General features: G+C 49.9%; 10 protein-coding genes across 10 annotated transcripts; 7 read left to right on the plus strand and 3 right to left on the minus strand.

Moving 5' to 3' along the window:
* Window positions 1-910: 910 nt before the first annotated feature.
* On the plus strand, window positions 911-2,728 carry TGAM01_v206370 (hypothetical protein; the record flags this gene model as incomplete). Its single annotated transcript, XM_018809850.1, has 3 exons — window positions 911-1,181; window positions 1,253-2,600; window positions 2,665-2,728. 3 exons carry the CDS (start codon window positions 911-913, stop codon window positions 2,726-2,728), a joined length of 1,683 nt encoding a protein of 560 aa, XP_018656906.1.
* A 696-nt stretch (window positions 2,729-3,424) lies between these two features.
* Window positions 3,425-4,290, minus strand: TGAM01_v206371 (hypothetical protein; the record flags this gene model as incomplete). The annotated part of the gene is made up of 3 exons (XM_018809851.1): window positions 3,425-3,855; window positions 3,930-4,104; window positions 4,183-4,290. The coding sequence occupies 3 exons, from the start codon at window positions 4,288-4,290 to the stop codon at window positions 3,425-3,427; spliced, it is 714 nt and encodes a 237-aa protein (XP_018656907.1).
* A 597-nt stretch (window positions 4,291-4,887) lies between these two features.
* On the plus strand, window positions 4,888-7,180 carry TGAM01_v206372 (hypothetical protein; the record flags this gene model as incomplete). Its single annotated transcript, XM_018809852.1, has 3 exons — window positions 4,888-6,908; window positions 6,973-7,051; window positions 7,112-7,180. 3 exons carry the CDS (start codon window positions 4,888-4,890, stop codon window positions 7,178-7,180), a joined length of 2,169 nt encoding a protein of 722 aa, XP_018656908.1.
* Window positions 7,181-7,728: 548 nt separating this feature from the next.
* Window positions 7,729-9,012, minus strand: TGAM01_v206373 (hypothetical protein; the record flags this gene model as incomplete). The annotated part of the gene is made up of 3 exons (XM_018809853.1): window positions 7,729-7,884; window positions 8,086-8,648; window positions 8,772-9,012. The coding sequence occupies 3 exons, from the start codon at window positions 9,010-9,012 to the stop codon at window positions 7,729-7,731; spliced, it is 960 nt and encodes a 319-aa protein (XP_018656909.1).
* Window positions 9,013-10,164: 1,152 nt separating this feature from the next.
* On the plus strand, window positions 10,165-11,154 carry TGAM01_v206374 (hypothetical protein; the record flags this gene model as incomplete). Its single annotated transcript, XM_018809854.1, has 1 exon — window positions 10,165-11,154. The coding sequence occupies one exon, from the start codon at window positions 10,165-10,167 to the stop codon at window positions 11,152-11,154; it is 990 nt and encodes a 329-aa protein (XP_018656910.1).
* Window positions 11,155-11,420: 266 nt separating this feature from the next.
* TGAM01_v206375 (hypothetical protein) lies at window positions 11,421-12,743 on the minus strand (the record flags this gene model as incomplete). Its single annotated transcript, XM_018809855.1, has 2 exons — window positions 11,421-11,917; window positions 12,116-12,743. The coding sequence occupies 2 exons, from the start codon at window positions 12,741-12,743 to the stop codon at window positions 11,421-11,423; spliced, it is 1,125 nt and encodes a 374-aa protein (XP_018656911.1).
* A 1,124-nt stretch (window positions 12,744-13,867) lies between these two features.
* On the plus strand, window positions 13,868-15,550 carry TGAM01_v206376 (hypothetical protein; the record flags this gene model as incomplete). Its single annotated transcript, XM_024549861.1, has 5 exons — window positions 13,868-14,140; window positions 14,192-14,473; window positions 14,525-14,967; window positions 15,023-15,083; window positions 15,134-15,550. The coding sequence occupies 5 exons, from the start codon at window positions 13,868-13,870 to the stop codon at window positions 15,548-15,550; spliced, it is 1,476 nt and encodes a 491-aa protein (XP_024405425.1).
* A 443-nt stretch (window positions 15,551-15,993) lies between these two features.
* Window positions 15,994-23,754, plus strand: TGAM01_v206377 (hypothetical protein; the record flags this gene model as incomplete). The annotated part of the gene is made up of 9 exons (XM_018809857.2): window positions 15,994-16,558; window positions 16,618-17,270; window positions 17,322-17,605; window positions 17,654-18,791; window positions 18,845-19,093; window positions 19,145-20,383; window positions 20,436-20,907; window positions 20,965-21,448; window positions 21,519-23,754. 9 exons carry the CDS (start codon window positions 15,994-15,996, stop codon window positions 23,752-23,754), a joined length of 7,320 nt encoding a protein of 2,439 aa, XP_018656913.2.
* A 911-nt stretch (window positions 23,755-24,665) lies between these two features.
* On the plus strand, window positions 24,666-26,088 carry TGAM01_v206378 (hypothetical protein; the record flags this gene model as incomplete). The annotated part of the gene is made up of 6 exons (XM_018809858.1): window positions 24,666-24,684; window positions 24,843-24,978; window positions 25,042-25,143; window positions 25,210-25,282; window positions 25,342-25,425; window positions 25,477-26,088. 6 exons carry the CDS (start codon window positions 24,666-24,668, stop codon window positions 26,086-26,088), a joined length of 1,026 nt encoding a protein of 341 aa, XP_018656914.1.
* Window positions 26,089-26,805: 717 nt separating this feature from the next.
* TGAM01_v206379 (ubiquitin carboxyl-terminal hydrolase L3) lies at window positions 26,806-27,616 on the plus strand (the record flags this gene model as incomplete). Its single annotated transcript, XM_018809859.1, has 2 exons — window positions 26,806-27,181; window positions 27,246-27,616. The coding sequence occupies 2 exons, from the start codon at window positions 26,806-26,808 to the stop codon at window positions 27,614-27,616; spliced, it is 747 nt and encodes a 248-aa protein (XP_018656915.1).
* Between the last annotated feature and the right edge of the window lie 75 nt (window positions 27,617-27,691).

The following is a 27,691-nucleotide window of genomic DNA, read 5'->3' on the forward strand; positions in this document are numbered from 1 at the left end:
CATTCAGGGATGCCATTGGCCAGCGGCCGCAAGTACCTGGCAGCGCAGTCCTCCACCCAGAGTGACATCAGCCGCGCCGTGACGCCCCAAAGCAGCGCCAAGAGGGCACTTGAATGGCACCCAGAGAGCTAGAGAGGCCGCTAAGCTGCAGCCCGGCAGCCCGGCCAGAGCTTGTTTGGCCCAGCTCTTCCGCGCCTCGTCCTCATGTCACTCTTGCGTGTTGCGCGACCATTCGCCTCCCTTATCGCTTGAGTCGTGCTACCTGCGCCGTTATGCAGTCCCGGTCGCACCACAGCATCATAGAGTGCTGGCGAAACCGGTGCGCCATTGGAGGCCCATTCAGTGGCATCTTCAGGTTTTTTCTTCTTTGCCTGCAGCATGGCCCCGTTACAGACGCTGCGCAGCCACTCTAAAAGTCGTCACTCATATTGCCTGCAGCATCTCATTTAACACGCATCACATCCTCGTTACTTTTTTTTTAACCCCCAATTTCACGGCCTGCGCGGCAAGAGGCCAATCTGTGGCTGGTTTGGCATCGCCTGCCTGTCAAAACTCCCCTGAACCTGGAGACACGCTCAGCACTCCCCGGTGACCTCATCCCAGCTCCGTTGCCATTTTGTCCCAGACAAGCGGCTAGCTGACGACGCTTTGAACTTTCTGTGAACCAATCCCAAGGGCTTCCCACTCTGCAGGCTTCAGCAAAGGATTTTTGCCTTCTTTTCTTTCTTCTTCTACTGTTCTTTTGACCCTTGCATCTCGCCCTTTTCTGGCGTATCGTCGCAAAATCTCTTCCTGAACAATCCGTTACAACAGCGCCGATACACGACGACCTCTACTCGATTCAATCCAACTCAATATCGCCAGTTCGCGAGCGACTCAGCCATCATTCCAAGTCTCGGGGCCACATTTGATGGATCCTGCCGCCTCTCTCACGCCGCCGACTTCGTTTCGGCTGGCCGTGCTGGCCCAAAAGGCCTACGATATGCCGCTCAAGGTCTTTGAGTCAGCTGCGCCGTCGCATCCCTCCTTATCGCATCTTTGCTTGCTCGTCTTCGAAGCTGTTCTAGAAGTAGTCTGCGTGAGCTTGCCGGGATACATCGTCGCGCGCCTTGGCCACTTCGATGCCGATAAGCAAAAGTTCCTGGCCAATCTGAACGTGATGCTCTTCACGCCATGCCTGAGTATGTTGCTGCCTCTTGCCATGTCTCTATTGTTCTCCTTTGAACGCCTATCTAACATGTCATCGTTTTAGTCTTCACCAAGCTAGCATCCCAGCTCAATGCCGAAAAACTATCCGATCTCGCCATCATCCCCGCCATTTTTATCGTACAAACTCTCGTATCATGGGTAGTCTCGATCTTGATTGCCAAAGTATTTCGATTCAATAAGCGAGCGTCCAATTTTGTCACGGCCATGGGCGTCTTTGGCAATTCGAATTCGCTGCCCATTTCTCTAGTTCTTTCTCTCTCGCAGACAATCAAGGGTCTTCACTGGGACAGGATACCTGGCGATAACGACGATGAAGTCGGCGCTCGCGGCATCCTCTATCTACTTATTTTCCAGCAACTCGGTCAACTTGTCAGATGGAGCTGGGGATACCACGTCTTGCTAGCCCCCAAGGATAAATACGCCGAATATCAAGACGAAATTGCCGAAGAAGGCCAGTATAGGTACACGGACGAAGAGCCAAGCGAACCGGAACCCGAGATTCTCATTACTGGCCTGGACGGCGATACCGAAGATGATGGCGATAGCAATGCTTCTCAAGTTTATATACCTGCTGGACGCACGCCTCTTGCGAACAACTCCCGGGCTTCACTGGCTGCCTCCTCGGTCGACAATGACGATATGCTGAATTTCAAAAAGGGCAACTACCCTCGTGGAAGCGCGCTCAGCAATACAGACTTGGAAGATGATATTCTTTCATTTCCTCGTATTCGTCTTCGAGATGAGTCTGAAGTCGAGCACGGAGCTGCTGCCCGAATTAAGAAATCGCTACGTTCTCTCAAAGACAAGGCGTCTGCGGCCATGACCCGCCAATATCAGCGTCTTCCTCAGCCGGTAAAAACCTGCCTTTCTTTCATCCAGATGTCAATCACAAAGATTTACGCATTCATCTGGGATTTCATGAATCCACCTTTGTGGGCTATGCTCATTGCGGTCGTCGTTGCGTCTATCCCGAATCTCCAACAGCTGTTCTTTGAGGATGGTTCTTTCGTCAAGAATAGTGTCACCAACGCCGTTTCGTCTAGTGGAGGTGTTGCCGTACCTTTGATCTTGGTTGTTCTTGGCGCCAACCTTGCGCGCAACACAGCCGCTCACGATTTCCCTACAGACCCGGAAGAGGACAAGATTGGCAACAAGCTCATGATTGCCTCGCTGCTGAGCAGAATGGTTCTACCAACTTTGATTATGGCGCCTATCCTAGCTCTCACAGCAAAATACTTGCCCATCAGCATCCTGGATGATCCCATCTTCATTGTCGTATGCTTCCTTCTTACCGGTGCCCCCAGTGCGCTTCAGCTTGCCCAAATATGCCAAATCAATAATGTGTATGAGAAGACCATGGGAAGGATCCTGTTTCAGAGCTACGTTATCTGGTAAGCATTTCCATACGCTTAACCCTTTGTTTAGCATTGCGCCTTTCACTAACACATGCACTAGGATTCTTCCTTCTACACTGTTCCTTGTCATGATGGCACTCGAAGTCATCGAGTGGGCAAGGTGAATTAATCATCCTTACCTCAGCTGAGGGACCATTATGAGACACGAGATTGCTGGTTTTTTTTTTCTTATCCTGCCTCTGCTTCTTCTTCTCTTTGATTTACTCTGAGATATATACCTATAATTTGGCGTTTAGGGTACGGACTGGCGAGGTAGAAGCGACTTTTTATCTAGTATAGATTGGTATGGACGAGCGATGTTCGATTATGCATCAACCAAATTGTATTACTAAGGCAGAAATTAGTGGATTGGTTCGGTTATTCAGATTGGAGGAAGAGTTATACACGAGAGGCTGACAGGCTGTTGTCTTTGCGACAAATGTTTTGTATTTTTAAAAGTAAACAGAGATGCTCTCGTATGCTTGAGGCCATGACAGAAACCTCACATGCTGAATAGCGTTTTACAGAATGGGGCTATGAATGTTTCTGCCCGGAAAGAATTACTAGTTTTTGACTTTTACTGCTTGTGTTTTCAACTGTCATGAGAAAATGAGAATGCCTGTAAACGAAGATAAAACTTTTTTGTGAATAACTGCTGGATGAGGATGAATACAATTACCAGTTTTCTCTCTTTCCCCCTTAGTTACTATCAATGTTTTTTATGCCCAATGCCGATGCCTAGCCACGCCTCTAATAATAAATATGATCAAATAGAAAGAATACAACCTTGACAAAACCCCCCAAGCCTGCCAGCCTATCTATCAAGCACCTCCGTTAAGCAGCGGCGCATCCGCCGTCAACTCCCAATCCCTCACCGTACCCTTCCAATCGCTAATCCTCACGTTGCGAATATCGACCACAATGACACGCACCTCCTCGCCAGCCACGAAATGCCCGCTCGGATCATTCTCGCCGCGGTTACTATCATCTGCTGGGGTATTCGACACCGGCTGGAACAGCGGCGTGCCCTCCTCCTCAAAGGTATTGTTCTCGAGGTGCTGCGCGACGTAGAATTTTTCCTCCTCGGAGCCGATGGGGGCTATCCGCGCGGCGCCTCCTATCGTTGCGCTGATGCTGGACACGGCGGAGGTGTTTAGGTTGAGGAGGAGGGCGGCGAGGCTGGAGCGGGTTTCGGGGGTGGGGGAGCCGCCGGACATGCGACGGCCTTGGGTTGGAGGACGGTGGGAGATCCCTTTTGGAAGATTCAACGTCAGTAAATGGGACCGTACATATATATAGAGAGGGGAAGAGAGAGAGGAAGCCTACAGTCGTGCACGAGGAGAGAAACATTTGGGTTGGCGATGATGTTGGTCGTCTTGCGCGAGGCCGGGTTGGTGGTCATGATGATGACGGGAGAGTCGGAGTAGGGCGACGAGGGCAGGTAGGTGTAGTTCATGAGGGACACGTTGGGCACGTTGTCCGTGCAAGTGGCCAGGTGAAGCTATTCGCAACAACTCGTGGTCAGCCTCCATCCCCTTGATAGCTTCAACTGTCAGTAGTGTACGACTGGGGCTCATACAAATCGAGCATTCTCGAGGCATTGAACCACCTCGGTGGGCAAAGTGCTCGTCTGGCGCTTGTGCGTGTCTCCCTCGGACGCCTCGTAGTTGAGCGGGATCTTGTCCATTGTGTTCCGCGTTGCTCTTTCAATCAAGCCGTTTTCCAGCACAAACGTGTGACGTCGAAGAAGCAAGCAGCCGTTTTTCTGTTCCCGCCTGAGATCTTCCCGACAATCCGATCAGCCGATGGTCTTAAGGCTAGGAAGCTAATACTAGCAGGTAGTCCAAGGCTCTCGAGCTAACAGCAGCACTTTGGCTCCAAACGTGGGGGAGGGGAACAGGATACGGACCGCGCTTAGTCACGCCCAGCTCCCGTTAGAGCAGTACCAGCTTCATTATGGAGCTTCTCTGCAAAAGCGCAGGTACCGCCAAACGCAAACGGTCTGCGGCCGAGGGTGACGTCGGCGCTTCCAGCTGGAGGTGCTTCTCAGCTGCCGCGGCTACAAACGGCTGCTGGCGGTCGGCTCTATCCAGCTTCTAACCGATTGAGCCTGTGCAAGGCGAAGCAGCATCTCTTGGCCCGGCCGCTGCAGGCACAAATTGATTTCTTCTTGGATTGATTAATTGAGCCCCTGGGCCTCGCCAATCTGTTTTCTCCTCTGCTTCTTCTCCTCCTCCAGATAGAATTAGATCCCACCCCCAGATCGTGCAGCAGCTCCGTCGCCATGCGTTCCCTCCGCGCCAATCGCCTCTCCCTGAGGCCCGTCCCGCGATTCCTCTCCACAGCATCGACCGCAAAGACCGCGGCGCTGAGCTCCGTGCTCATTGCCAACAGAGGCGAGATCGCCATCCGAATCAACCGCACGGCAGAGCGCATGGGCATCAAGGCCACCACCGTGTACACCGACGTCGACGCAAACTCATGGCACGCCAACTCGGGCTTCCAGTCGCTGGGCCTGGGCCCGGCCAACGGCTACCTGGACGGCGAGAAGATCATTGCCCTGGCCAAGAAGCACGGCATCCAGGCGCTGCACCCGGGCTACGGCTTCCTGTCGGAGAACTACAAGTTCGCGGAGCGGTGCGAGGAGGAGGGCATCGTCTTCGTGGGACCGCCCGCAACGGCCATGGCCGACATGGGCAACAAGGCGCGGAGCAAGGAGATTATGAACGCGGCCAATGTGCCCTGCGTGCCGGGATACCACGGCGCGGAGCAGGGCGAGGAGCAATTGCTGGCCTACGCCAAGGACATCACCTTCCCGGTCCTGCTCAAGAGCGTGCGAGGCGGCGGCGGTAAGGGCATGCGCATCGTCTTGAAGGAGGACGAGTTCATGACGCAGCTCAAGAGCGCCAGGGCCGAAGCCAAGGCGTCCTTTGGCGAGGGCGGCGAGGTCATGCTCGTCGAGAAGTACATTGTGCGCCCACGACACGTCGAGGTGCAAGTCTTTGCCGACAAGTACGGCAACACCGTCGCCCTGGGCGAGCGAGACTGCAGTGTCCAGCGAAGACACCAAAAGGTCCTGGAGGAGTCCCCTGCGCCTGATCTCGATGATGTTACCAGAAAAGACCTCTGGGACAAAGCCCGCAAGGCCGCCGAGGCCGTGGGCTACGTCGGTGCCGGCACTGTCGAGTTCATCTTGGACAAGGACAGTGGCAAGTTCTACTTTATGGAGATGAACACCCGACTGCAGGTCGAGCATCCCGTCACGGAGATGGTCACGGGCCTGGATCTTGTTGAGTGGCAGTTCCGCATTGCCGCCGGCGAGAAGCTGCCTTTGTCTCAAGCTGAGGTCGAGGAGCAGATGAACCAGCGAGGAGCTGCAATTGAGGCCCGTATCTATGCTGAGAACCCTGAAAAGGGCTTCATGCCAGATTCAGGCAAGCTCATCCACGCTGTCCTACTGGATTCCGCCAAAGCCGATCAAGATATCCGTCTGGACTGGGGCTTCGGCTCCGGCAGTGTCGTCTCGGAAGCATACGACGGCATGATTGCCAAGCTCATTGTCCGAGGCGATGACCGTGAGACCGCCATTGCGAAGCTCGCCACCGCTCTGCGTGCCTTTGAAATCGTCGGTCTGAGCACAAACGTAGAGTTCCTCAAGAGACTCTGCGCCTCCGAGGCCTTCATCGCCGGAGACGTCGAAACCGGCTTCATCGACAAGTGGCGGGAGGAGCTCTTCAAGCCCAGACACATCAGCAACGAGACCTTTGCCCAGGCTGCTCTCGGCGTTTTGAGCAACCAGCTGCAACAGGCCGCTGGTTCCTCCAGCCCGCACGGCCAGTCGCTCGGCTTCGGCAACACAAACTCCACCAGCGAACGCAAGCTCGCCTTCAAGGTCCTCGACGGCTACAGCGAAAAGGAAGGCGAGGTCGTCGAGGCCTTTGTCTCACAAACCGGCCACAACCTCTACAACGTCACCATCTCCCGCAAGGGCGAGGAGCCCGAGCTCTTCAGCAACGTCATCAGCGAGCCTACCATCGAAGACGCCGTCACCAAGCTGAACTCGCGATTCCCCGGCGAGAGGATCAACTCAACCGTCGTTCCTCAAGAGAACGGCACCGAAACCAAGCTAGCCATCTTCCAGCACGGCGTCAAGACCGATCTGGCACTGCTGCCGCCGTCGTGGTACGAGAAGGCTCTGGGCCTAAAGGAAGTGACCGCCTCCGTGGCGGCGCCTATGCCCTGTAAGATTCTGAAGAACGAGGTCGAGGAGGGACAGACTGTGAAGAAGGGCACACCACTTGTTGTGTAAGTGATTTCAAAATCTTTTGATACAAATTTTTGTACACGCGCTAACAAAAGTCGATGCCAGCATCGAATCAATGAAGATGGAGACTGTCATCCGCTCCCCACAGGATGGTGTTATCAAGAAGCTTGCTCACAAGGAAGGCGTAAGTACCATTCGAAGCCGTATTTTAAACTTACCCCCTCATCTAACCCGTCTTTCATAGGATATCTGCAAGGCTGGCACTATTCTTGTCCTATTCGAGGAGGAGCCTAGCACGGAGGAGTCATCATAACGGGATAATGAAGGCGTTTTTGATTTACGAAAGATTTTTTATGAATCATGTATATAAACATATAATTTTTTCTTTGGGGCAAGATATACGTCGTTTTATCACAATGACATGCTGTCAAATAAGAAGAAAATCATCATCTTACCCGACCTTTCCCTATTCCCTTTGTTTCATTTCCATCTTTTTTCGCTATGTAGTGAGGTATCATCCGTTTCTGGCAAGCTGCATATTTTCCTGGTTGTTTTTTTCTTCCATAATATCCATCCATCTCAAGCAACAAAAAAACAAGATATGGGAAATTGTCGTCCTAAACTCCGCGTAATGCATAAAACATTATATCGTCATAACATCATAATGGCATCCATCGTGAGCCTCATCAAACTGCCCCTGAAACTATCTGGCACAGCTCAGCGAATACCAAGCATTCAGAAAGCCATGTCAAACTAGTATCAATAATCTCAAAATCGTTCGTCAAAAGAGAGACAGGGCTGAAAGAAAAAATCCGAAGCGACCCTATCGTCACAAATTATGCACACACAGCGTATATTTCGTCACTTCGTTTGCATTTCTGCATATGTGTCGGGCAGATGCCTGCCCATCCGCGACTGCTTGGCCGCCTGTCGGATGCGCTTCCACCATTCTTTGGCGCGATGGGGCCAGCTGGGATCCGTGGGCGGTACGTAGGAGTAGTAGTTGTTGAGGAGGTCCTGCGTTCAAGAAGCGTATCAATAAGCGAGATGACTTCAGGTGGGTGGGTTAATTGTGATTATTCTCCTCTTTCCACTGCTCCCCTCCCTCTCTCCCCCCTATGACCGCCATATCCATTCATGATCACCATGTTACGGATTAGGGAGGAACAAATATAGCTAGGAAAAAAGCAAATTTAAAAGGGGGTAACATAGGCTTACCTCTTCCTTCGCCAGAGTGACGAATCCCAGCACAAAAGCCACCCAGGCCAACGTCCCCTTGGTATTGAGAAATTGGTTCCCGCCTCGGAACTCAATGGTCCCCGTGCATCGCTTTGCCTTCCGACGAGGATAGATGTTCTGGAAGTTCCATAGAACATAGCGGTTGCCCTGCATGTAGTGGCACAAATCCGCCTTCTTAGTCTTGGATTTGATCTCAGCAGCCACTTTGCGAAGTGCACCTGAGCTCTTTTTCCAGCCTAGCGTCTTGTTCAGTCCACATTCGAGGCTCTCGCTATTAAGACGGCAATAGTGGTTGTCGCGGCGAGTCGTGGGCAGAATCTCCGCAATATAATCCTCATATACGACCGTTGCAAAGGCAATCTTCTTTAGCGTTCTGAGAGAGAATTTGTTTTTGAGGTTGACTGGCGTGACATGTACATGCCCGCCACATGAAATGTCCTCTTGAGGCTTAAAATGTACACGCATGGCCTCCCAAAAGTCGGAGAAGATGGGGCTCACGCCATGCATGGTATCAAGCTTTGGGGATACAACCTCCATGCACACTATCAATTGCATCTCTGTCAGCGCATATGCCTCATGTGCATGATAGATATCACACACGTAGTATTCTGTACATGACTTTCTATCATGCAACGGAATAGAGGTGAGAATCGGGAATTACCTACCATATGGCCGTGGCCGCTTCAGCGATCCGTCGCGGGTAACAAACCACTTCCCTCCGTAGTACTCTGGATGCTTGCTGTACTTTGAGCAATCATCATGGACTGCTTGAATGCCCCGGTTGCGTAGTTTCTGTGCCAGCTGTCGATACCAATCCACGTTTGTGAAGCTGTCGCAATTCCCGTAGGGCTTGGCAACAGCCTCAATCTCTACACCAAAGTTGTAATGCCTAACACCCGTTGGCATCTTGGGTAGGCTATCTGGTGTAAGGACAACACGAAGTGAAACCTGAATCCCAGAAGACGAGGCTGCACTTACAGCCCAAGCAAGTAACTACAGGTCCGCCTAACAAACAACGAGTTGGGCTGAGAAAAGGTATGCTAGATGATAAAGCGAATGTGCTGGCTGTCGGATGGTGTATGTAGTCGACATAGCTGATATCTGACTTCGGGTTCCTGCTTTCTTACTTGCTAAGCTGGGTGTTCGCTCCTCTCGCGATGCTAGACACATTTAACCACGCTCGCGCGGATAATTGGTCAATTCATTTCGAATTGGACGCATGCATGCTCACATGACATCCTCAATTGCTTGCCAGCTTCTCCATTTGTGAGAAGCATCCAATTATTGCACCCATACTTTCTGCAGAGAGCGCTTTTAGACGTTACATACGTACCCCAGTAAACGGGCAGCCATGTTTGGCCACTGAGCCATAACCAGCCGCTGTCCAGTCAGACAAAGCCAGCAGACTTTTAGCCGCCCAGCCACCGCTGCGCTGTCCACAAACTTCTTCATCCCTACCTTTTCGGATCTCCCCTCCAGCATCTTCTTTGCGCGGGGCTGCAGGGAGGGACGACTGGTCCCCTATCATAACACAGTGGCCCTGAGTGGTGGAGGTGGTAGGGAACGTGGCACAGAGGAGCGGGTATGACTCTCCGAAGCCGGGCATCTCCGTGGCTCTCGTTGAAACAGAAAGAGTGAAGGTTGTCCGAATTTTTATGCTCACTGCCACGAAAGAGGCTCTCGTATGCCAAGGATCAAAGACGTGGTGAGGTCCAATTGGTGCTTGCACTCCCATGCCCTGCATCGCCGTCGTCATCCCGTCTCTTTGCTGCCCAACCTGTCGTACTGCATCATAGATCCACTATGGAAGCAGCCGCACACCAACGGAGCATCCTGGCTGGCTGCTGAACAAACGAGTGACTCTCATGCGATAAACATGTTTTCGCCTCATCATATGGGTGACTAGCAATAATTAGCAATATGTAAGACAGCATACTGCACACAGTAAGAACAGACGTTTCCAGTCTCTTTCAGCCTTTCAATCTCGTAGACCGAGTCTCATCTCAGAAACACAACAGCCCGATATTCGGATATCCCCGCCAATTCCCCAATCTGACCATGGATGCCATTCGCAGCCAATCAGTGGGGGGTAAGAAATCCAAAGTGCTGGTCCAGAAGGCAGCATCAGCGGTGTCTCTAGACCGCCGGCCGGCAAAGTTATACTTTGCTTATGGGAGCAACTTGCACGTCAAGCAAATGAACCGTCGATGTCCAAACAGCAAGTTCATCGGAAAGGCCCGTTTATCCAACTATCGATGGCAGATCAACGAGCGCGGATATGCCAATGTCGTCGTCGCAGATGGACACTGGGTAGATGGTCTCGTATATGAGATTGACGATGTCGACGAAGCCAAGCTGGACATAAATGAAGGCGTTGCGAAAAATGCATACAACAAGCGATACATGACCGTCCTACTCCATCGAGCACAGAGTGCCCTGTACCGCCGCCCCGTATCGTGGATAGTGGAAAAAGGCGGGCCCGCGGCCGTAGCCAGAGAAGCCAGGCTTATAGCTCAGGGGCGGCGAGAAAACTCTTTACTGCACTGGCAGGACGATGTTCTCATATACGTCAATCCAAACTGCACTCATGATAGCAGTCCTAGGGAAGAGTATATCAATCGAATCAATCTAGGCGTTGCGGATGCTAGGGTCCTAGGCGTTGACGAGGATTATATTCGGAACTGTATCCGCCCCTTTATCCCGGAAACCAGAGGCAGAGCCCCTTCGAGTCCAGCACTGGGAGCCCCCAAGCTCAAGGCCCTATCGGTTGTCCGGGGCAGGAATGAAAATTCTCCTGCGCGGTCTGACGGCCGCTCCCCGGCGCGCAAAGAACGATCGGTGAGCCGATCGAAGCAGCATTTTGAGCGACGATCTCGATCCCTGCAGCCTCCTAACAAAGAAAACGACCATAAGAAAGACCCAACGGCGAGGTCAAAGGTGCCACCCTTGCCTCCGCGGCCACAGTCAAGCCAGCGCCGTGACGTTCCCATCGTTTCAGTACAGGAGGTACACCTTTCGAGCTGGGGCTGGTGGCCAGCATTTTCATGAGAAGAGAAGAGACAAGAATTTAGTGGTGGTCGGTATAGTTTCCTTGAAAATGATCGAATTTCGTGATTCATTGCGATGTAAGTGTCTATATGTGGTGAAATCTATTGCTCGTTTGTCATTACTTTTCTGGTCAGCACTGCTGACGCTTCTATATTCTAGGAACATCGTCAAGATGTCAGGTTTTGCGTTTGTTCAACAAATGAAAGCATGAATCAATAGCTCCAGTCGCCTTCGAGGCGTGTTCTAGAGGACCCTTGGGCCATGAATCAGAGCTTTGAGCGATGTCGCCTCAAGATCAGGGTCTTACTTTTGGGTGATACTTTTCGCGATGGAACAAGAGATCGCCCCTTAGATCCATTCGCAAAATCCCACAAGAGTCTTGTCAACGTCATAGTCTTTTGTGGAATATCGCCATCCTTATCTCCTCCATACACCAAAACCGTTGGCTTGCAAACAACTTTTGCCGTCGACTTCTTTGCTCCGGAGACTGTCTCGACAAAGAGACCTGGAGCAACATCGAATAGATACGAAGCGTTTTTAAGGGCTTCGGTTGATTTGCCATTTTCACCCGAAATCATAATGGCTCCCCTGTCGGCAAGGTTGATACATTCATAGGTTTCCAGTTTTGATCTCGCGGTTCGTGATGGCCACCTTAGAGAGAACATGTTTGGAGAAAGCTGCAGTCGGTGTGCAAGGTCTACCGCCGGGTCAATGATGCTTGTCCGAAGAGAGTTTTGCAGTTCTGCAGCAGTTAAATATGGCACTACAACTGTTAAGAGAGAAGCAAGATCTTCGGTAATGAGGTTGAGATATGCTGCTCTTCTGGATTTGAAGGATTTTTGGCTGGTCAAAGCCGTAAGCGTCTCAGATCTCCACTCTCTACAATGCTGAATATCTTGTCTGAAATGTTAATTTTTGCTGGAAATGTATAATATCGTCATTATTTAGGGTGCAAACGTACCTCGAGGAAGTTTAGATATCGCGCTCTCCAGCTCATCGATCCACGCCACAGTTGTCTCACCATCCCCATCATCCAGAGGACAGTAGAATGATTTGGCGAAGAACACTAGCCACAGATATTGCATGATAATAGCCGTAAAATGATATTCATCGGAATGCCACACGTTGAGACAGCTTGTCGCTGGTTCTCTCATCAGCGATACGAATCTTGTTGACTGAGCTGAAGTTGGCTGGCAGCGAAAGTGGCCACGGGCTAGATCGTCCAAGACAGGTCGAATGCGATACTCGACCCAACGCCCAACACTCTGAAACAAATTTTGATATGACTCCTGTGCTTCACTTTCTGTAATGTCTCTCCTCCTCGGAGACGAGCGAGTGCCCTGATGTTTGCTCTCCTCGGCTTTGTTGGGCTGGGTACGAGCTTGTGCGAGCTGGCTTTGCGCTTCTTTCAATTCTTGCTGTAACAATTCCAGCTTCTTTGATAACTTGGAATTCTCTTTTTCTTGAACTTCAAGCTCCTCCTGCCGCGAGTCTAGGACCTCCTCGGTGAACTGGCGCAGCCGAACTTCGCCCTCCAGTTTGCTCTTGTCGTCTTGCTTTCGTGGTGTCTCTGCTTGATTTGGCGACATTGCTTCTTTTCTTCTCTGATCACTGTGTTTTGGTATGCAGTATGCAGCTTTTGGTATGCTTTAGGTAGGTGGCGTGGATATGAAAAAGAACAGATGGGGCGACGTTGTTTTCTAGAAGTTTATGGAGCTAAAGACGGAAATGTCAACGATCGATCCTACCTCTTCTGCTTGCAGCGCGTGTTGGTTTCCTTTTAGCCAATGACCTACTCCTGATGCAATGACTTGGTGACCTGGCAAAAGCTCAAGTGACCCCATACAGCCTCAGTTGGATAGGGTTACCAGACGATGAACTGTCGGTGCGTAGCCTGACCATGTCATACTGGTGGGTATTCCCCTTTACTGGCTGGGCACCTCTTCATGCCCGAAGCAAGCATCCATTGGGCTCCACCACATACCCGGCGACGGGATCGGCTGTCTGCATGCACGTCCGGGGTGCCCTGTCCCGCAAAAGCGCGTGTTTATGCTTCATGGTTGGCATCTCAGTGCCAGGCCAATAATTATGAGTACGGCTGTTTAGAGGCTTACCTGGTCGGCATAAGAATCCCGTAGCTGGCTGGTCTTTTATCCTAACCTTCAGCGGAGCCCGAGCAGGGCTACTAGAAGCATCCCATTGGCACCCTCAACAATTAAGTGACAGCCCCCCAGTCCATCAAACACTTGGGGACAATGACTCTCTTCTAAGACATTGTGTCTAGCGCAGCCGACTATCCAAGCTCGGGTCATCGCAAGCATATCGGCTACTTACAGGGAATTCCCAGAGGAGACGCCTACTTCGCATTGAAAAGCTTGAGCATGAGCGATGACAGAAGAATTGTCGTGTCTATTGACTTTGGAACCACTTTTTCTGGCGTCGCTTGGGCAGATACGACTCAGGTAAGTTCAAGCAGTATGCCGCAAAAGTTTCATGCCGCGCTAAAACCTTCCAAGCCGGATGTTCAGCACGTATTATCCGACTGGCCATCAGTCGGTTCGTCCCAAAATAGCCCTAAAGTTCCAACTGAGCTGCGAAAAGTAGCATCCGGCTGGCAGTGGGGGTTCCAGATCCCGAAATCGGCGAAGAGAAGTAGATTGTTCAAGTTGTGAGACGCAGTCATGATTGGTAGATATGACCTGGAGCTGATTCCATGTGTAACAGACGACTGGATGAACCATCGGAAACGAAAACCGAAGGAGAATCTGCGCAGGAGTTAACAAGGATATATCTATCATGCCTCTATTCCCATTTTATCAGCGTCCTAGAGGGCAAGTTGTCACCAAGCGTAGTTCAATCGACGCCAATGGACGTTGTTGTCACCGTTCCAGCAATTTGGTCCAATAGTGCAAAGCAAGAAACAGAGAAGGCGGCATCGCTGGCTGGTTTTGGCGGAGAGCAAAAAATTAAGCTTATATCAGAACCTGTTTGTCTTTCCTAAGTTGATGGGCCTGTTGCAGCGCTAACGACATGAAAGGAAGCGGCAGCTCTGTATACTGTCAAATATTTGAGCCCATCTGTCTTACAAACTGGCCGAAAATTTGTCGTATGTGACGCTGGGGGAGGTACGGTAGATCTCATAACATATGAAGTAGCTAAAGTTCAGCCGCTCCAGATGAGAGAGGTCACGGAGGGCACTGGGGGAAAATGCGGGTCCTCAATGCTCAACATGCGATTTCGACGATATTTGAAGCAAATACACGGAGATAAATATTGGACAGATGAGCGCCTTGTTGTTGCGTTGAGCGAGTTTGAAGCAGTACGTAAATGACGGGTTATTCTATTATCCATCAGTCTAACGATGCTGCAGTTCAAAAGGGATTTTTCTCCAAAGGGTGAACCTCTTACACTGAAAGTCGATCCATCTCTCGGCCTCAAACGTGATCGATTCACGATATCGCAAGACGATATGGCCACTAAGATATGGGATCCGATTATGAAAGACATTATTTGTTTGATAAAGGAGCAAATCTCAATGGCAGACGAAAAAGTTGCGGCAGTCGTACTAGTTGGCGGGTTCGGACAGAACGCATATCTAAGGTCCCGAGTTCGCGAAGTTATCGCTTCTAGAGTGCGGGTGCTTCAGCCAGAGAATGGTGTTACTGCAGTGGTCAAAGGAGCCGTCATCTATGGTCTAGGAAATTACCAGCCTGCAATGGCTTTAGTAGGCATCGCATCTCGGGTCGCCAGGCGATCGTACGGTACCTGCCTTTTGACGAAATACGACCCGACAAAGCATAACCGTGATGAAGCGTGAGTGAACCAAATAAATGCAGGCCAGGAATGATTGCTAACAGTTAGAGGACAGCTTCTGGTCGGAGAAAGAAGAAGGTTGGGTCGTCGTTGAGATGTGTTGGTTCATCCGCAAGGTGCGTCGAAAAGGGGCAAAAGAAGCTGATCTTGTAGTAACGAGCTCTAGGGTCAATCGTATCCCGATGATAAGCCTTCAAAGATTGAATATCAATGCGATATACCCGTATTTATGGGACATAAGCCGCAAGCCGACATCGAGATATTTAGCAACGACGATGATCTTGACGCACCCATACACGTCAGCGGCACAACGAAGAGAGTAGCCACGCTATTTCTCGATCTGCATAAAATAACAAAATCAGCAAAGTCATCAGCTAAAAAGAAGAAAATGGGATGGCATCGATATTATTGCTTGACAGGCGTGATCGAGGCAAACTATGGATCAGCCATGATAACATATACCCTGAAACTCGGAGGTCTGTATATTCTCCGCTCTTCGTCAAAACACTCGTTTGAGCTCCAAATCGGATCTAACATTAATACAGGAGTAACACACGACGTCATTAGGGTGCGATATGAGTAAAGAGCAGAATTTGAGAATTCAAAAAAATATGGGATTGGAGGTTATCTGGTTTGACCACTTGATTTGCCGGATATAAGATGTCTTCGAGGCTGCTCCTTTCTTGGAGGTGCCAAAGAGCAAAAGTTTGATAGAAAGTATGGGATAACACAGTTGAAGCGCGTAATAATCAGTCGATCTGTATAGCCTGCTCTTGATGTGGATACTTTGAATCCATTCTAAGTGCCAGTCTCGGGTAGATACGTTCAAGGTAGCCAAGGCGGGCGGGCGTCAGTCAATTAACATTCAGTCGGCATCACGTGACATCGCGCCGCCTTCTTGTCGCGTCTCTCAAGATCAGGCAGCATTTGCTCATTGATGCCAAACCGCGGTACCAGTCGCCTTCAGTGGTAGATTGGCGATGAGTCGAGCTCTTGGCTGTCGTTGTTACCATCAAGTGCCTGGATATGGCCGGCGATTCAGGCGAGGGCGGCCCTCCGCCGTCTACACTGGCGGCGCAATTGGTGGAAAACATTGCATCGTCTACGAAAGTCTCTCGATCCGATGAGAATAGTGAGCTCAAGGGGCTCTTGGCCATTATTCAACGCGTAAAAGATAATCCTGACCTCCTCAAAACACCAAATGATCGGATTGAGCACAACCATATGCTCATCTATGTATATTGCCGAGTGGTTCTTGAAAACATCAAACTTGATGACCCATTTCTTGATCGTGCGAATGTGCGAGCTGAATCCCAGAAAGCCATCAACTTCTTGCGATTTACAATCAAAGAAACGCCATCGGTACTGCTCCACCGGAATGAAAATCGCGGGCTGTTATTCCGCGGCCAGGAACCCCTGTGGGTTTGGCTTCTGCCACAGCTGCTGAGGCTCTTGGGTCACCCTCAGTGTCTTGAACTGGATAGCTCCATTGAAGGATTTTTACAGTATATCCTCCTTCTTGTTGCACGCACAGGGAGTCTGTGGAAAGTAGCTCCATACTTGGGACTGTATCTTCGTGCATCATTAACCTGTATGTTGTCCTATCCATTATAGCTATGGCCTGGAGCTAATAAGTCCCAATCGAAATAGCGCTCCTTGACCATCTCCAAAGTCCAACTCTCGCCACTTCTCATACGGACCTCAATACGAACCTGGAGCTTCCTCCATCTTTTGCCCTTGACCAAATTCTAGATAAGGATCGGGAGCACGCAACTACGCGCATCTCTTATTCGATTCATATCGCATCACAAGGATTGCGTTTGGCATCCAGCTTGGCGAGAGTACTCGCCTACCCCTTGATATCTCCTGATTCGGCGTTCTCTAGCAGCGTATCATTGTTAGATAATGGGCCCTGGCTGATAGACTCCTTTCTGGACTTGCGGCATATCCAAAAGCGATTGGAGCTATCATCTCAATGCACACCGCTTCCTCTTATTGAGCTGACTATGGATATAATCAAATCTGCGATTACCGATGACCATCCGAGTGCGTCACTCGTTGAAAAATCATGTGCTCTCCTTATCCTACTCTGCAGCGAAATGATTTCTCCTCCAGACGAGCTCGTTCAACCGACTCCAGCCGGCGAGCAGGCGAGGTCCACCTACGGCATGGCCCTTTTGATTATCACTCGAGCCTCGTTCAAGTGTTATACGATAGGCCGCTTTGCAGCCTCGAAGCTTGTCCAAGAACTCATCCTACTTTCATCGCAGTTTTTGGTCATCGGAGAAGACACTGATATTTGGGTAAGTTGCATGGCCGAAGAAGATTAACACTGTGCGCTAACTATAGTCAAGAGATGTGTGACTCTTCTAAGACGAGCCATTGGTTCTCTGCCGCAGGAGTCCATTCAAGACCACGCTCACCCGTCAAAATTCCAAGACGACGAGCTTCGCAAATGCATTCAAGATCTGAGTCTGGATTACAATGCATCCAATGAAGCAATACACGCGAAGAAACGGAGAAAATTGTCTGAAGAAATGACAGATTCGTTAGAAATTTTGACGCATGGGATATTTGAGACTCTTCAAGTTGCTCAACCATCGGATGATGACGTTGTATTGTTGGAACAAGTTTTTCTGTAAGTCTTTAAGGTAATGTCGAATTGCTGAGTCTAACACACATATAGGGACGGTTATGAGAAATGTAGTCAAGCAAACCAGTCACTAGCTTTGGACCTTCTATCCCGGATATGCTGCGTCGCCGATACTTCTGCTCGCGTAAGAAACCCCACGGAGTCTCTTTCAGCACCCATAACATGCCCGGTTTGTGATGAAGGTTCTTCTAGCTCGCCAACAATCTCGCCACACAACGCCAAGGGCGAAGCTAGACAAATTTTTTCCAAATTGATTCGATTACCCGAGTTTCAAGAGTCAAGAAGGCCCCGAGTTGCCGCCATGATTGCACTAAGAAGGCTTGTATTGCATTGTGAAGATGCAGCTTTTCTAAATCTAGAGACCTCAGGGCCGGGGCAATGGTGCTTACAATCGCTTAACAGCTCTATACGAGAGCTTCGTATATCAGCAGGGAGAACGCTGGCGCTTTTCATGCCATCCAAGCCGACCTACTACATGGAGGAGACTTTACTTTCACGCAATAGAAAGAATTCAATCGCTCTTCTTAGATCAGCGTCCGAAGCAGACCAACCACTTATGAGAGAAACTCGAATACTAGCCTGGGGTCAATTGGGAAGAGTTGTGACAGAAGATGAGTTGAATTTGGTCCTCATAAAGCTCCTGGAATACTTGGGCAGCAGTAATAACATCGAGTCGGCATTTGCTTTCAATGAGTTGCTAAGCCTCGCTGAAGCGCGGCGTACCACTCCTCGACGCCTCTTTGAGCCTTTCTGGAAGAATCTTGCCTATATGGCGACCAAAGATATAGTTCAGCGCCCACAACGAAGCCGAGCCATAGCAGAGCTGTTACAGATCTCTGTGAATGAGCTTCTTCTTTTAATCCAGTCGCATGCACTGCCATGGCTTGTCTTGGACAAGCGCAAAGACGTGATTCAGAAAATTGCAGAGGCACGCCAGGAGACGGAGATCTGGCGTCCGCTCATGGATAGTCACAATACTGCCTCAGTATTGTCGCTCTTACTATTACAGGAATCCGGAAACATTGAGGAGTTTGTCAAATCTAGTCTGGATGAGATATCTCCCCATTTTCATGCCCTCAGTCTTGCAGACATTGTTCAATCTGAGCCTGTACTGACGGCCATTGAACTACTAAAGGCTGCAGCGGGTGCTGATGAATCGCGTAAACGACAGGTTTGGTTTGAACTTTTATTCCTCCGTTTACGGGCAAGGCTAACTGAGTTTAGATACAAAAAGCTTTGACGATGATGGCATCCATGGTTCTAGGCTCCGTCAAGGAAACAAGAAGTCGAAAGACTGACTTGGTCGGCCGATTTCTACAATCCCACATTCTCGGGCTTATGGCTCGATTTACGGATGTTATTAATGACTCAACCTCGATCCATCCGCGCGTCATGGAGCAGATAAGCTGTATTCGTGCTTTGGAAGAAATGATTCGAATTTGCCAGTCATATGCAAGGATTGCACGTCCACAGGTATGTCAGAAGAGAGCGATTGTTACTGCGGGTCGACTAACTATGGTGTAGATATCAGCTTGCCTTTTATCAGCCGCATCTCAAGACTCATTACGCGAGCCAGCCCTTTCGTGCTGGGCAGCAATGCTCAAGTTCTTTGATGAAGAAGATGTTGAAGCTCAGCTCGAGGCCACCTTCTTCATCGTGAAGCGCTATGGCCCCCATCTAGAGTCCCCTGCAATGGCAATCCTAAAAGACATGCTTAAGAATCTGTTACAGAAATATGAGCATGTTGTGGAGAAGTTCATTACACGTCTTCCATCGCTATCTCATGTTGCAGCTTTGAGCGATATAGAGGCTAAACTTAACACCTTCCGCCCGTCTCTTGTCTTTGAGGAAAATCTGGATATTTTTTCACAGAGGATTAGCCATGACTATTCCGGCGTTGTTCATCAAGCGTTGGTTGATCTGGCACCGTACCTAAGGAGCAACCAGAACGCTCTCTATACATCGGCTATCAGTCAGCGGCCGGATAACGTGATTGCTACACTACTGAGGACTCTTCTGGATTGCGCAAGTAAATACAACGGAGCCCAAGTCGACATTACTCGACTCTGCGTTGAATGTGTTGGGCTTATTGGCTGTCTGGATTCGAACAGGACCGAAGCGGTCCGGGAGCAACGTTCCATTATAGTGCTGGATAATTTTGAGGTGATGGAAGAAGCTACCGATTTTGTCCTTTTTCTACTTCAAGAAGTATTGGTGCCATCGTTTTTGTCCACGACTGATATGAAGCTTCAAGGATTTCTATCATACGCCATGCAAGAGCTTCTTGAACGATGCGAAATCAGGTCAGCTTGCAGCAACCATGCATCTGGAGTACCTGGTGGCAGCGACATATACCGCAAATGGATGACTTTGCCGGAATATGTGCGCGAGGTGGTCGCGCCATTTCTAAATTCAAGATACATGGTAGCGCCAATGAATCCTCAGGCTGTGGAATATCCCATATTCCATCCGGGAAGACTTTATGGCAATTGGTTGCGAGCGTTCGTCGTAGACCTCTTACGAAAGGGGCAGCACCCATATGCTGATATGATCTTTGAACCTTTGACCCGGATTATTCGTGTCAAGGATTTATCTACCGCAGAGTTTCTGTTCCCATTCCTGGTTCTACACGTTCTTTTGGGTCCTAGGAGCAGCCAAACGGAGAAAGACCAAATTCTAGGAGAAATCTTGCATATATTGAATTATCAACCCTCACCTGACGCGTCATACCAAGAAAGAGAGGACATGAAGCGGTTTTGCCATGTAAGTTTATTCTTGATGGACAGAAAAGTGATATTTATCTAATGTTGCATAGGTTGTTTTCCAGACTTTGGATTATGCTATGAGGTGGATACATGCTAAACGATCAAGCCGGCTGACCGAAGCTGCGAAACAGAATGTTTCAAGAATTCAAAGGCTTCTGGACAGTATTCCTGCCGAACTGATAGCACAACGCGCAATTGACTGTAACGAGTATGCTCGAGCTCTCTTTCATCTGGAGCAACATGCACAAAAAACAGAACAAGCCAAGAGAGAGCCAGGAGACCGGACACGCCTTTTGCAGCAGTTACAAGACATATATGCCAATATCGACGAGCCGGATGGTCTTGAAGGCATATCAGCTCATTTGCATGTCCTGGACATCAATCAACAAATACTGAGTCACAAGAAGGCGGGACGATGGGCTGCAGTACAGACTTGGTATGAAATGCAGCTCGCCGAGAAGCCGGACAATGCAGAAGTGCAGATAGATTTGCTCAATTGCCTGAAACAGGCTGGCCAGCATGGTATGTCCCGCACTCGCATTTTCCTCTATTCTGAGAACCAAAAACTAATAATGACAGATGTTTTGCTCAATCACGTTGAGGGAATGCGAACGGATTCTCTCAGCAACGACAATAGAATCATGCCCTTTGCAGTTGAAGCTGCTTGGGTCACGGGTCGCTGGGAAAATTTGGACAGATTCATTAACCGATTCCAAGGTAATGTCTTGCAGGACTTCAATATGTCTCTGGGAGTTCTCATGGAAGCTCTATACAAGGGCGCTGCCAAAGAGACTTTCATCGAGACTGCCAAGATGATGAAGGAGAATATTGCTCTCTCGATGACTTCATCGACAACCGCATCACTCCAAGCGGCGCACGACATAATGTTAAAGTGCCATGTCCTAACTGATTTGGAAATCATCATTGGCACTAAACCAGAAAACGATGAAGAGCGTATGAAGACAATGTCCCTCCTCGAAGGCCGATGTGAGGTGATTGGAGCATACTTTAGTGATAGACAATACGTCTTGGGTATACAAAGAGCGGCTATGCAGCTCTTGCAGTAAGTCATGCTCGCTGAGACTCAAAACTACCTGTGCAGATCATCGCTAATAGGCCTTTGCCATTTCTAGACCAACATTCTCTGATATTGATATATCTGGGCTATGGCTGGCCAGCTCTCGTCTAGCTCGAAAGGCAAATTCTTTGAACCAGTCATTCAACGCAGTGTTGCATGCATCTCAGCTCGGGGACGATGCAGCCACCATCGAAAACGCAAAACTGCTGTTTAGAGATTCGCAACATCGCAAAGCAATCCAATTCCTCCAGGGAGCCATTGAGCAAAATAAATTCATGACCAAAACAAATTCGTCGCTCAGTATGGGATCTGCCAGCAATCTGAACAACCATCAAAAACTGCTCACAGCCCGCGCACAGCTTTTATTAGCGAAATGGCTTGACGCAGCTGGCCAGACACACGCCGGTGCCCTTCGTGAAAAATACCAGCAACCACCCAAGACGTATTCTACATGGGAGAAGGGTCATTACTACCTTGGCCGCCATTACAAGAAAATATTGGAATCTGAACAGCCTCTCAAGGTGGATGATCAAAGCGACAACTATGTCACTGGCGAGATTGCCAGGCTTGTCATTGAGAACTACGTGAGGTCTCTGAACTCGGGTACCAAATATCTTTATCAAACCCTCCCAAGGATACTCACCCTTTGGCTTGAACTTGGAGCACAGGTTGATAAAGCTCCGGAAGGCAAAGTTTCGCTATCGCGGGAACTTCACAAGCGCAGGCTCGAGCAATTGGGCTTACTACATTCATTCCTAGACAAGTACATACATCGCCTACCGGCATACATTTTCTACACGGCCCTGTCGCAAATCGTTGCTCGAATAGCGCACCCCAACGCCAATGTCTTTGAGCGCCTTACGCACATCATTGTGAAAGTTGTGGAAGCCCATCCTCGCCAGGCGCTATGGAGCATGATCGGTATAATGACGACTCGACAAGCATCTGAAAGAAAGGCTCGCGGTTCCCAGGTTCTTCAGACGCTCAAAAGCGTGTCCAAAAAGGCCGACGGTGGCTCGTACGATTTGAAATATTTGATTAGGGCGGGTGAGAAGTTAGCAGAGCAGCTGTTGCTGGCTTGTCACAATGGTGACTTTCGTGGCAACAAGACTGTGCATGCCAGCTTGACGAAAGACCTGAGGTTCAATCACAAATGCACGCCGTGCCCATTGGTTGTCCCTGTGGAAAGCGGACTGACGGCTACTTTACCGGCTGTTTCAGAACATGTAAAGAAGCATAAAGCATTTTCGCGTGACGTGGTGTCAATAGATTGCTTCTTGGACGACGTACTGGTGTTGAGCTCGATAGCTAAACCTAGGCGCCTCACAGCGCGAGGCAGCGATGGAAAGTCTTACATGCTGCTCATCAAACCAAAGGACGACCTTCGCACAGACCAGCGACTAATGGAGTTCAACGGAATTATCAACCGTTCGCTAAAGCGAGACGCAGAATCTAGTAAGCGACAGCTATATATACGGACCTACGCCGTCGTGCCCCTCAATGAAGAGTGTGGTATCATTGAATGGGTGCCAGGAATTAAGACGATGCGAGATATTTTAATCGGTCTCTACGCCTCACAGAAGATACATCCAGACTATAACTCTCTTAGACAGCTGATGGAGGAAGCATCGACGTCTGAAAGCAAGATTGGCCTGTTTACGAATGACGTTTTAGGACGATTCCCTCCCGTACTTCCGTTGTGGTTTATCCAGCAATTCCCCAATCCTTCAGCTTGGTTCAGCGCACGCCTAAGATACACGCGGTCATGTGCTGTCATGTCCATGGTTGGCACAATCCTCGGGCTAGGAGATCGACACGGAGAGAACGTAAACTTGGAAGAGGGCAGTGGAGGGATATTTCACGTTGATTTTAACTGCCTGTTTGACAAGGGCCTCACTTTCCAAAAGCCCGAGCGTGTTCCCTTCCGCTTGACTCACAACATGGTTGCAGCAATGGGCATCTACGGCTACGAAGGCCCTTTTCGAAAATCGTCTGAGTTGACATTGAGCATTCTCCGACAGCAGGAGGAAACACTGGTGACCATATTGGAGGCGTTCATCTATGATCCCACGCTAGACTTGCAAAAGGACAAGGGAAAGTCGAAGAGAGATGTCGGAGTGAGACTGCAGCCGCAGAGTGTGGTGGACAGCATCAAGAGGAAGGTCAAGGGACTGTTGCCGAACGAGAGCATTCCCCTGAGCGTCGAGGGACAAGTGGAGGAGCTGATAAAGCAGGCGGTCAACCCAAGGAATTTGGCAGCCATGTACATTGGATGGTGCCCGTTTCTGTGAAGCAGGCAGATGAATTGCTAGGTGATCTTTTTTTGGTGTATGTATGACTTGATAAGAAATTTATCTTGATATCGGATATGAAAAGGGAGAAGCAAACATGTAATTTTTGGCAACATGTAAATAAAGCACTTCTTTTGTTCATGTTTTGTCTGGTATTCTTTTGGAGCAATTCAGGTTGTCACTATGAGCTGTCACCGGTGATTTAATTAGCGAATGCGCTGTGGTAGAGTCACTCAATCTTTCAGCCCCTTAGACCTGGAATTACAACGTGCAGCTTACACCAGAATAAATTACTTTCCTCTTGTTTCAATCTTATTCATCTTGATTTCTAAAATTCATTCAATTTCTCTTTTATCTCTGTATATTCACCCCTTTTCACCGGTCAATATACTGTGCCGTTGCAAAGAGGCCTGATGTTGCATCAACTGTTTCACTGGTGGTGTGCAGCGCTGGAAGCGAGCTGAAGTCAAAGCTGCCTGCCTGCCTGCCAAGTTCCTTTTTTTTTTCTGGGACGCGACGCGCTACCCCCCATAATATTTCAGATAACAGGCAGCCTTCCCCGTCTTTTCCTTTTCACTTTTCTCTTCAGCTCAGCATCAGAAAATATTTCTTGCTTTCGCAGTTGTTCTTATAACAGTCTCAGGCAATTCTATTACGTGTGCAGCCTCTTATTCAATTTATTATACCGTTTTAATCGCTTTGATTCTTTTCCTCGTTTGCCGCGACCGCTGTATATTTGCCCTATAGCGCAGCTGGGGCACGGGCTAGCCACCGACTTTTTTGGTGCTCGCATCATCACTCGCATTCTGGCCTGACTGACATTTTGCGGGAAACGCCGTTGCTATTGATATTCTCTTCTCTTCACCTCATAATATTCAACGCACTCAGACGATATCCGTCTTACGGCAAAAATGCCTCAGTATCGTATCGGTATGTCAATTTTATGCTGTTTCTTGTAGTGCTCTTGGTACTTGTTTCCATTCCTCCCTCGTTTCCTGCTTTGCCACCCATACATGGTAGTTTCTGGGGCGCTGTAACCTTGCATCATATGCGCAAGCCAATGCTAAGTTCGATGCCCCATCCTTTAGAAATCTCGCCCAACAATCGTGCTGGCTGTCATGAGGCCGCGTGCAAGAAAGATGCCGTCAAGATCCTAAAGGGCGAAATCAGATTCGGTAGTTGGGTTGAGATCAAAGAGCATGGATCTTGGTCCTGGAAGCACTGGTGCGCTACTCTTGACGTGAACTTTTATTTTTATAGACTCCTAACCGGGCAGTCATGATTCAGGGGATGTGTGTCTGGTCGTCAAATTGCCGGTCTCCAGGAATCGTGCGGCGGAGACCCCGACAATTACGACTTTGATGCCATTGACGGCTATGACGAACTAGAGTGAGTAACGGCTGTGGTTCACACAACATCACGGGCGCAATGAACGGGGGCTAATATGACTTGTAGGGATGACGAGATCAAGGAGAAGATCCAGCGCTGCGTCAAGCAAGGCCACATTGATCCCGAAGACTTCAAGGGCGTAAGTCTCTATTGCCTTTTACGTTTTGTATCACGCTCCCATGATCTGACAGCCTGTAGGACCCGGAGAAGAACAAGCTAGGTGAAAAGGGCATCTTCCTTAGCGCCAAACAGAAAGCTGCCAAGGAGAAGGCCGCGGCGGAGGTATGTTCGAGTCCAACATGTATAACGATTGCTGTTGTTCACACTTTGTAGGCTGCCGATTCAGACGAAGCTCCCGCCAAAAAGTCTGGTAAGGGAGGTCGCAAGAAGGCCGCCAACAATGTTGATGAGCCCAAGGCCAAGAAAGCTGGGAAGTCCAAGAAGGTCGAGGCAGACGAGGAGGAACCCAAGGCCAAGGCCAAGTCCAAGTCCAAGGCTAAAGCTAAGAGCGCAAGTGAAGGAGACGCTGAAGAGCCTGTTACGACCAAGAAGCTCGCCAAGAGAGGCGCAAAGGCAAAGCCTGTCAAGTCCGAAGAGGAGGAGACGGTGGATGAGGATGAGAGTCAGGAGAAGGAAGAGGTTGCTCCTGCCAAAACTGCACGCGGGCGAAAGGCATCGGCCTCCAAGACTAAGACTGAAACTGGAACTCCAGATGAAGATGAAGGCGCTGAGAAGGCTGCTCCAGCACCTGCCCCTAGGGGCCGCAAGCGCGCATCCATGTCCCAGTCTGGCGATAAGGACGAGGAGGCCACCAAGCCCGCTGCGAAGAGGGGACGCAAATCGAGCGCCCCAGCCGCGAAAGCTGCCCCCGAGGAAGAGGCGAAGGCGACGCCCAAGGCGAGGGGAAGAGGTCGTCCTCGCAAATCTGACGTCGCAGCGAACTGAAATAGCTTATTGCTGCTACATGAAGAACTCCTTTTTTCGGCAAATGTACGAGACGGTGGAAATTACGATTATGCTGAGAAGGCAATGCTTTTTTTGATTGACAGGATGTTATACCGGATGATTTGAAGGCAATATGGTGGAGGCTGACGTTTGGAGGGAGATGCTTTATCATTCCTCGTATCTAGTTTCTGGTTTTTTCTAAAAACGACTCTAATTATGAGAAGGGGGAGGCTGCTTTGATACATGGGAGACGGGAATGAGACTTGTATGCATAGGCTGCTAGCTTGCGCGGGTTGTCTTGCTATTACTAGCAATATACAAGCCGTCAATGGAATTCTTGTTGTCAGTGAAAACGTTTCTGAAGATCAGATGAAGCATTTATCTACGTACAACAATATAGCTCATGCGTGTCTCGCCTTACTGTGCTATTGGGTCCTTTATACCGGCATAGGCACATCAAGCTCTCTGAGCTGGAGCTTGGAGCTTGCTTCTAGCAGCTGTTCTAGCGCCTCATCATCTCCATTAGCGCGTGCCGACGTCATCAGGCCGCGGCTTAGTGTCCCGCCACCCCGCAATGCTCTCACTATACGAAATACAGCTCCAGCGCTGGTTGCCGACTCTGAGCTTTCGCCATCTCATAGATACATACCCAGTTGGATACAATATCAGGCCGATACTAGAGACACCACTGACATCACACGCACAGCTGCTGCCGCCATGTCGTCCAACACAAATCCCGATCCCGCCGCCACCGCGCCGGCCTTCATCCCCCTCGAAGCCAATCCTCAGCTGCTCACGACGCTCATCCACAAGCTCGGCGTGTCGCCCGCGCTGCAGATGCACGATGTCTACTCCCTGACCGATCCAGACATGCTCGCCTTTATCCCGCGCCCGGCCCTAGCGCTGCTACTGGTGTTCCCCATATCAGCCGTATACGAGAGCCACAGGATGGCAGAGGACAGCCTGGCGACCGAGTACAACGGCACGGGGGACAAGGAACCAGTGCTATGGTGGAAGCAGACGATTCGAAATGCATGTGGGCTGATGGGGCTACTGCATGCGGTGACGAATGGGCCTGCGAGGGAGTTTATCAGTATGTTGTCGTTCTTGTCTTGAAGCTTCAAGACCATTTTGGCTGACAGCAATGATAATCACAGCCGAGGGATCTACACTCGACGACATCGTGAAAAGAAGCATCCCCCTCCACCCCGCCGACCGCGCAAAGGTAATCGAGCAAACGCCCGCCCTGGCCGACGCGCACAAGGCCGCCGCCACCGAGGGAGACACTCCTGCTCCCGACGCTCACGACGACGTGGACCTGCACTACGTGTGCTTTGTCAAGGGCAACGATGGTAATCTGTGGGAGCTCGACGGGCGGAGAAAGGGACCCATCAACAGAGGGCCTCTGAATAGCGATGAGGATGTGCTGAGCGCGAAGGGGCTGAATCTGGGGGTGTTGAAGTTTTTGGAGAGGGAGGGAGCGGATTTGCGGTTTAGTGCTGTGGCGTTGGCTGGGACGTTGGATTAAGTGAGTTGAAGGGTGGTTGTTGGTTCTCTACCTTTTCAAGGGAGGTAGAGTGTGTAAGAGGAAGTAAGAGGGTGT

Source organism: Trichoderma gamsii, assembly GCF_001481775.2.
Source record: "Trichoderma gamsii strain T6085 chromosome Unknown Scaffold_21.2, whole genome shotgun sequence".
NCBI lineage: Eukaryota > Fungi > Ascomycota > Sordariomycetes > Hypocreales > Hypocreaceae > Trichoderma > Trichoderma gamsii.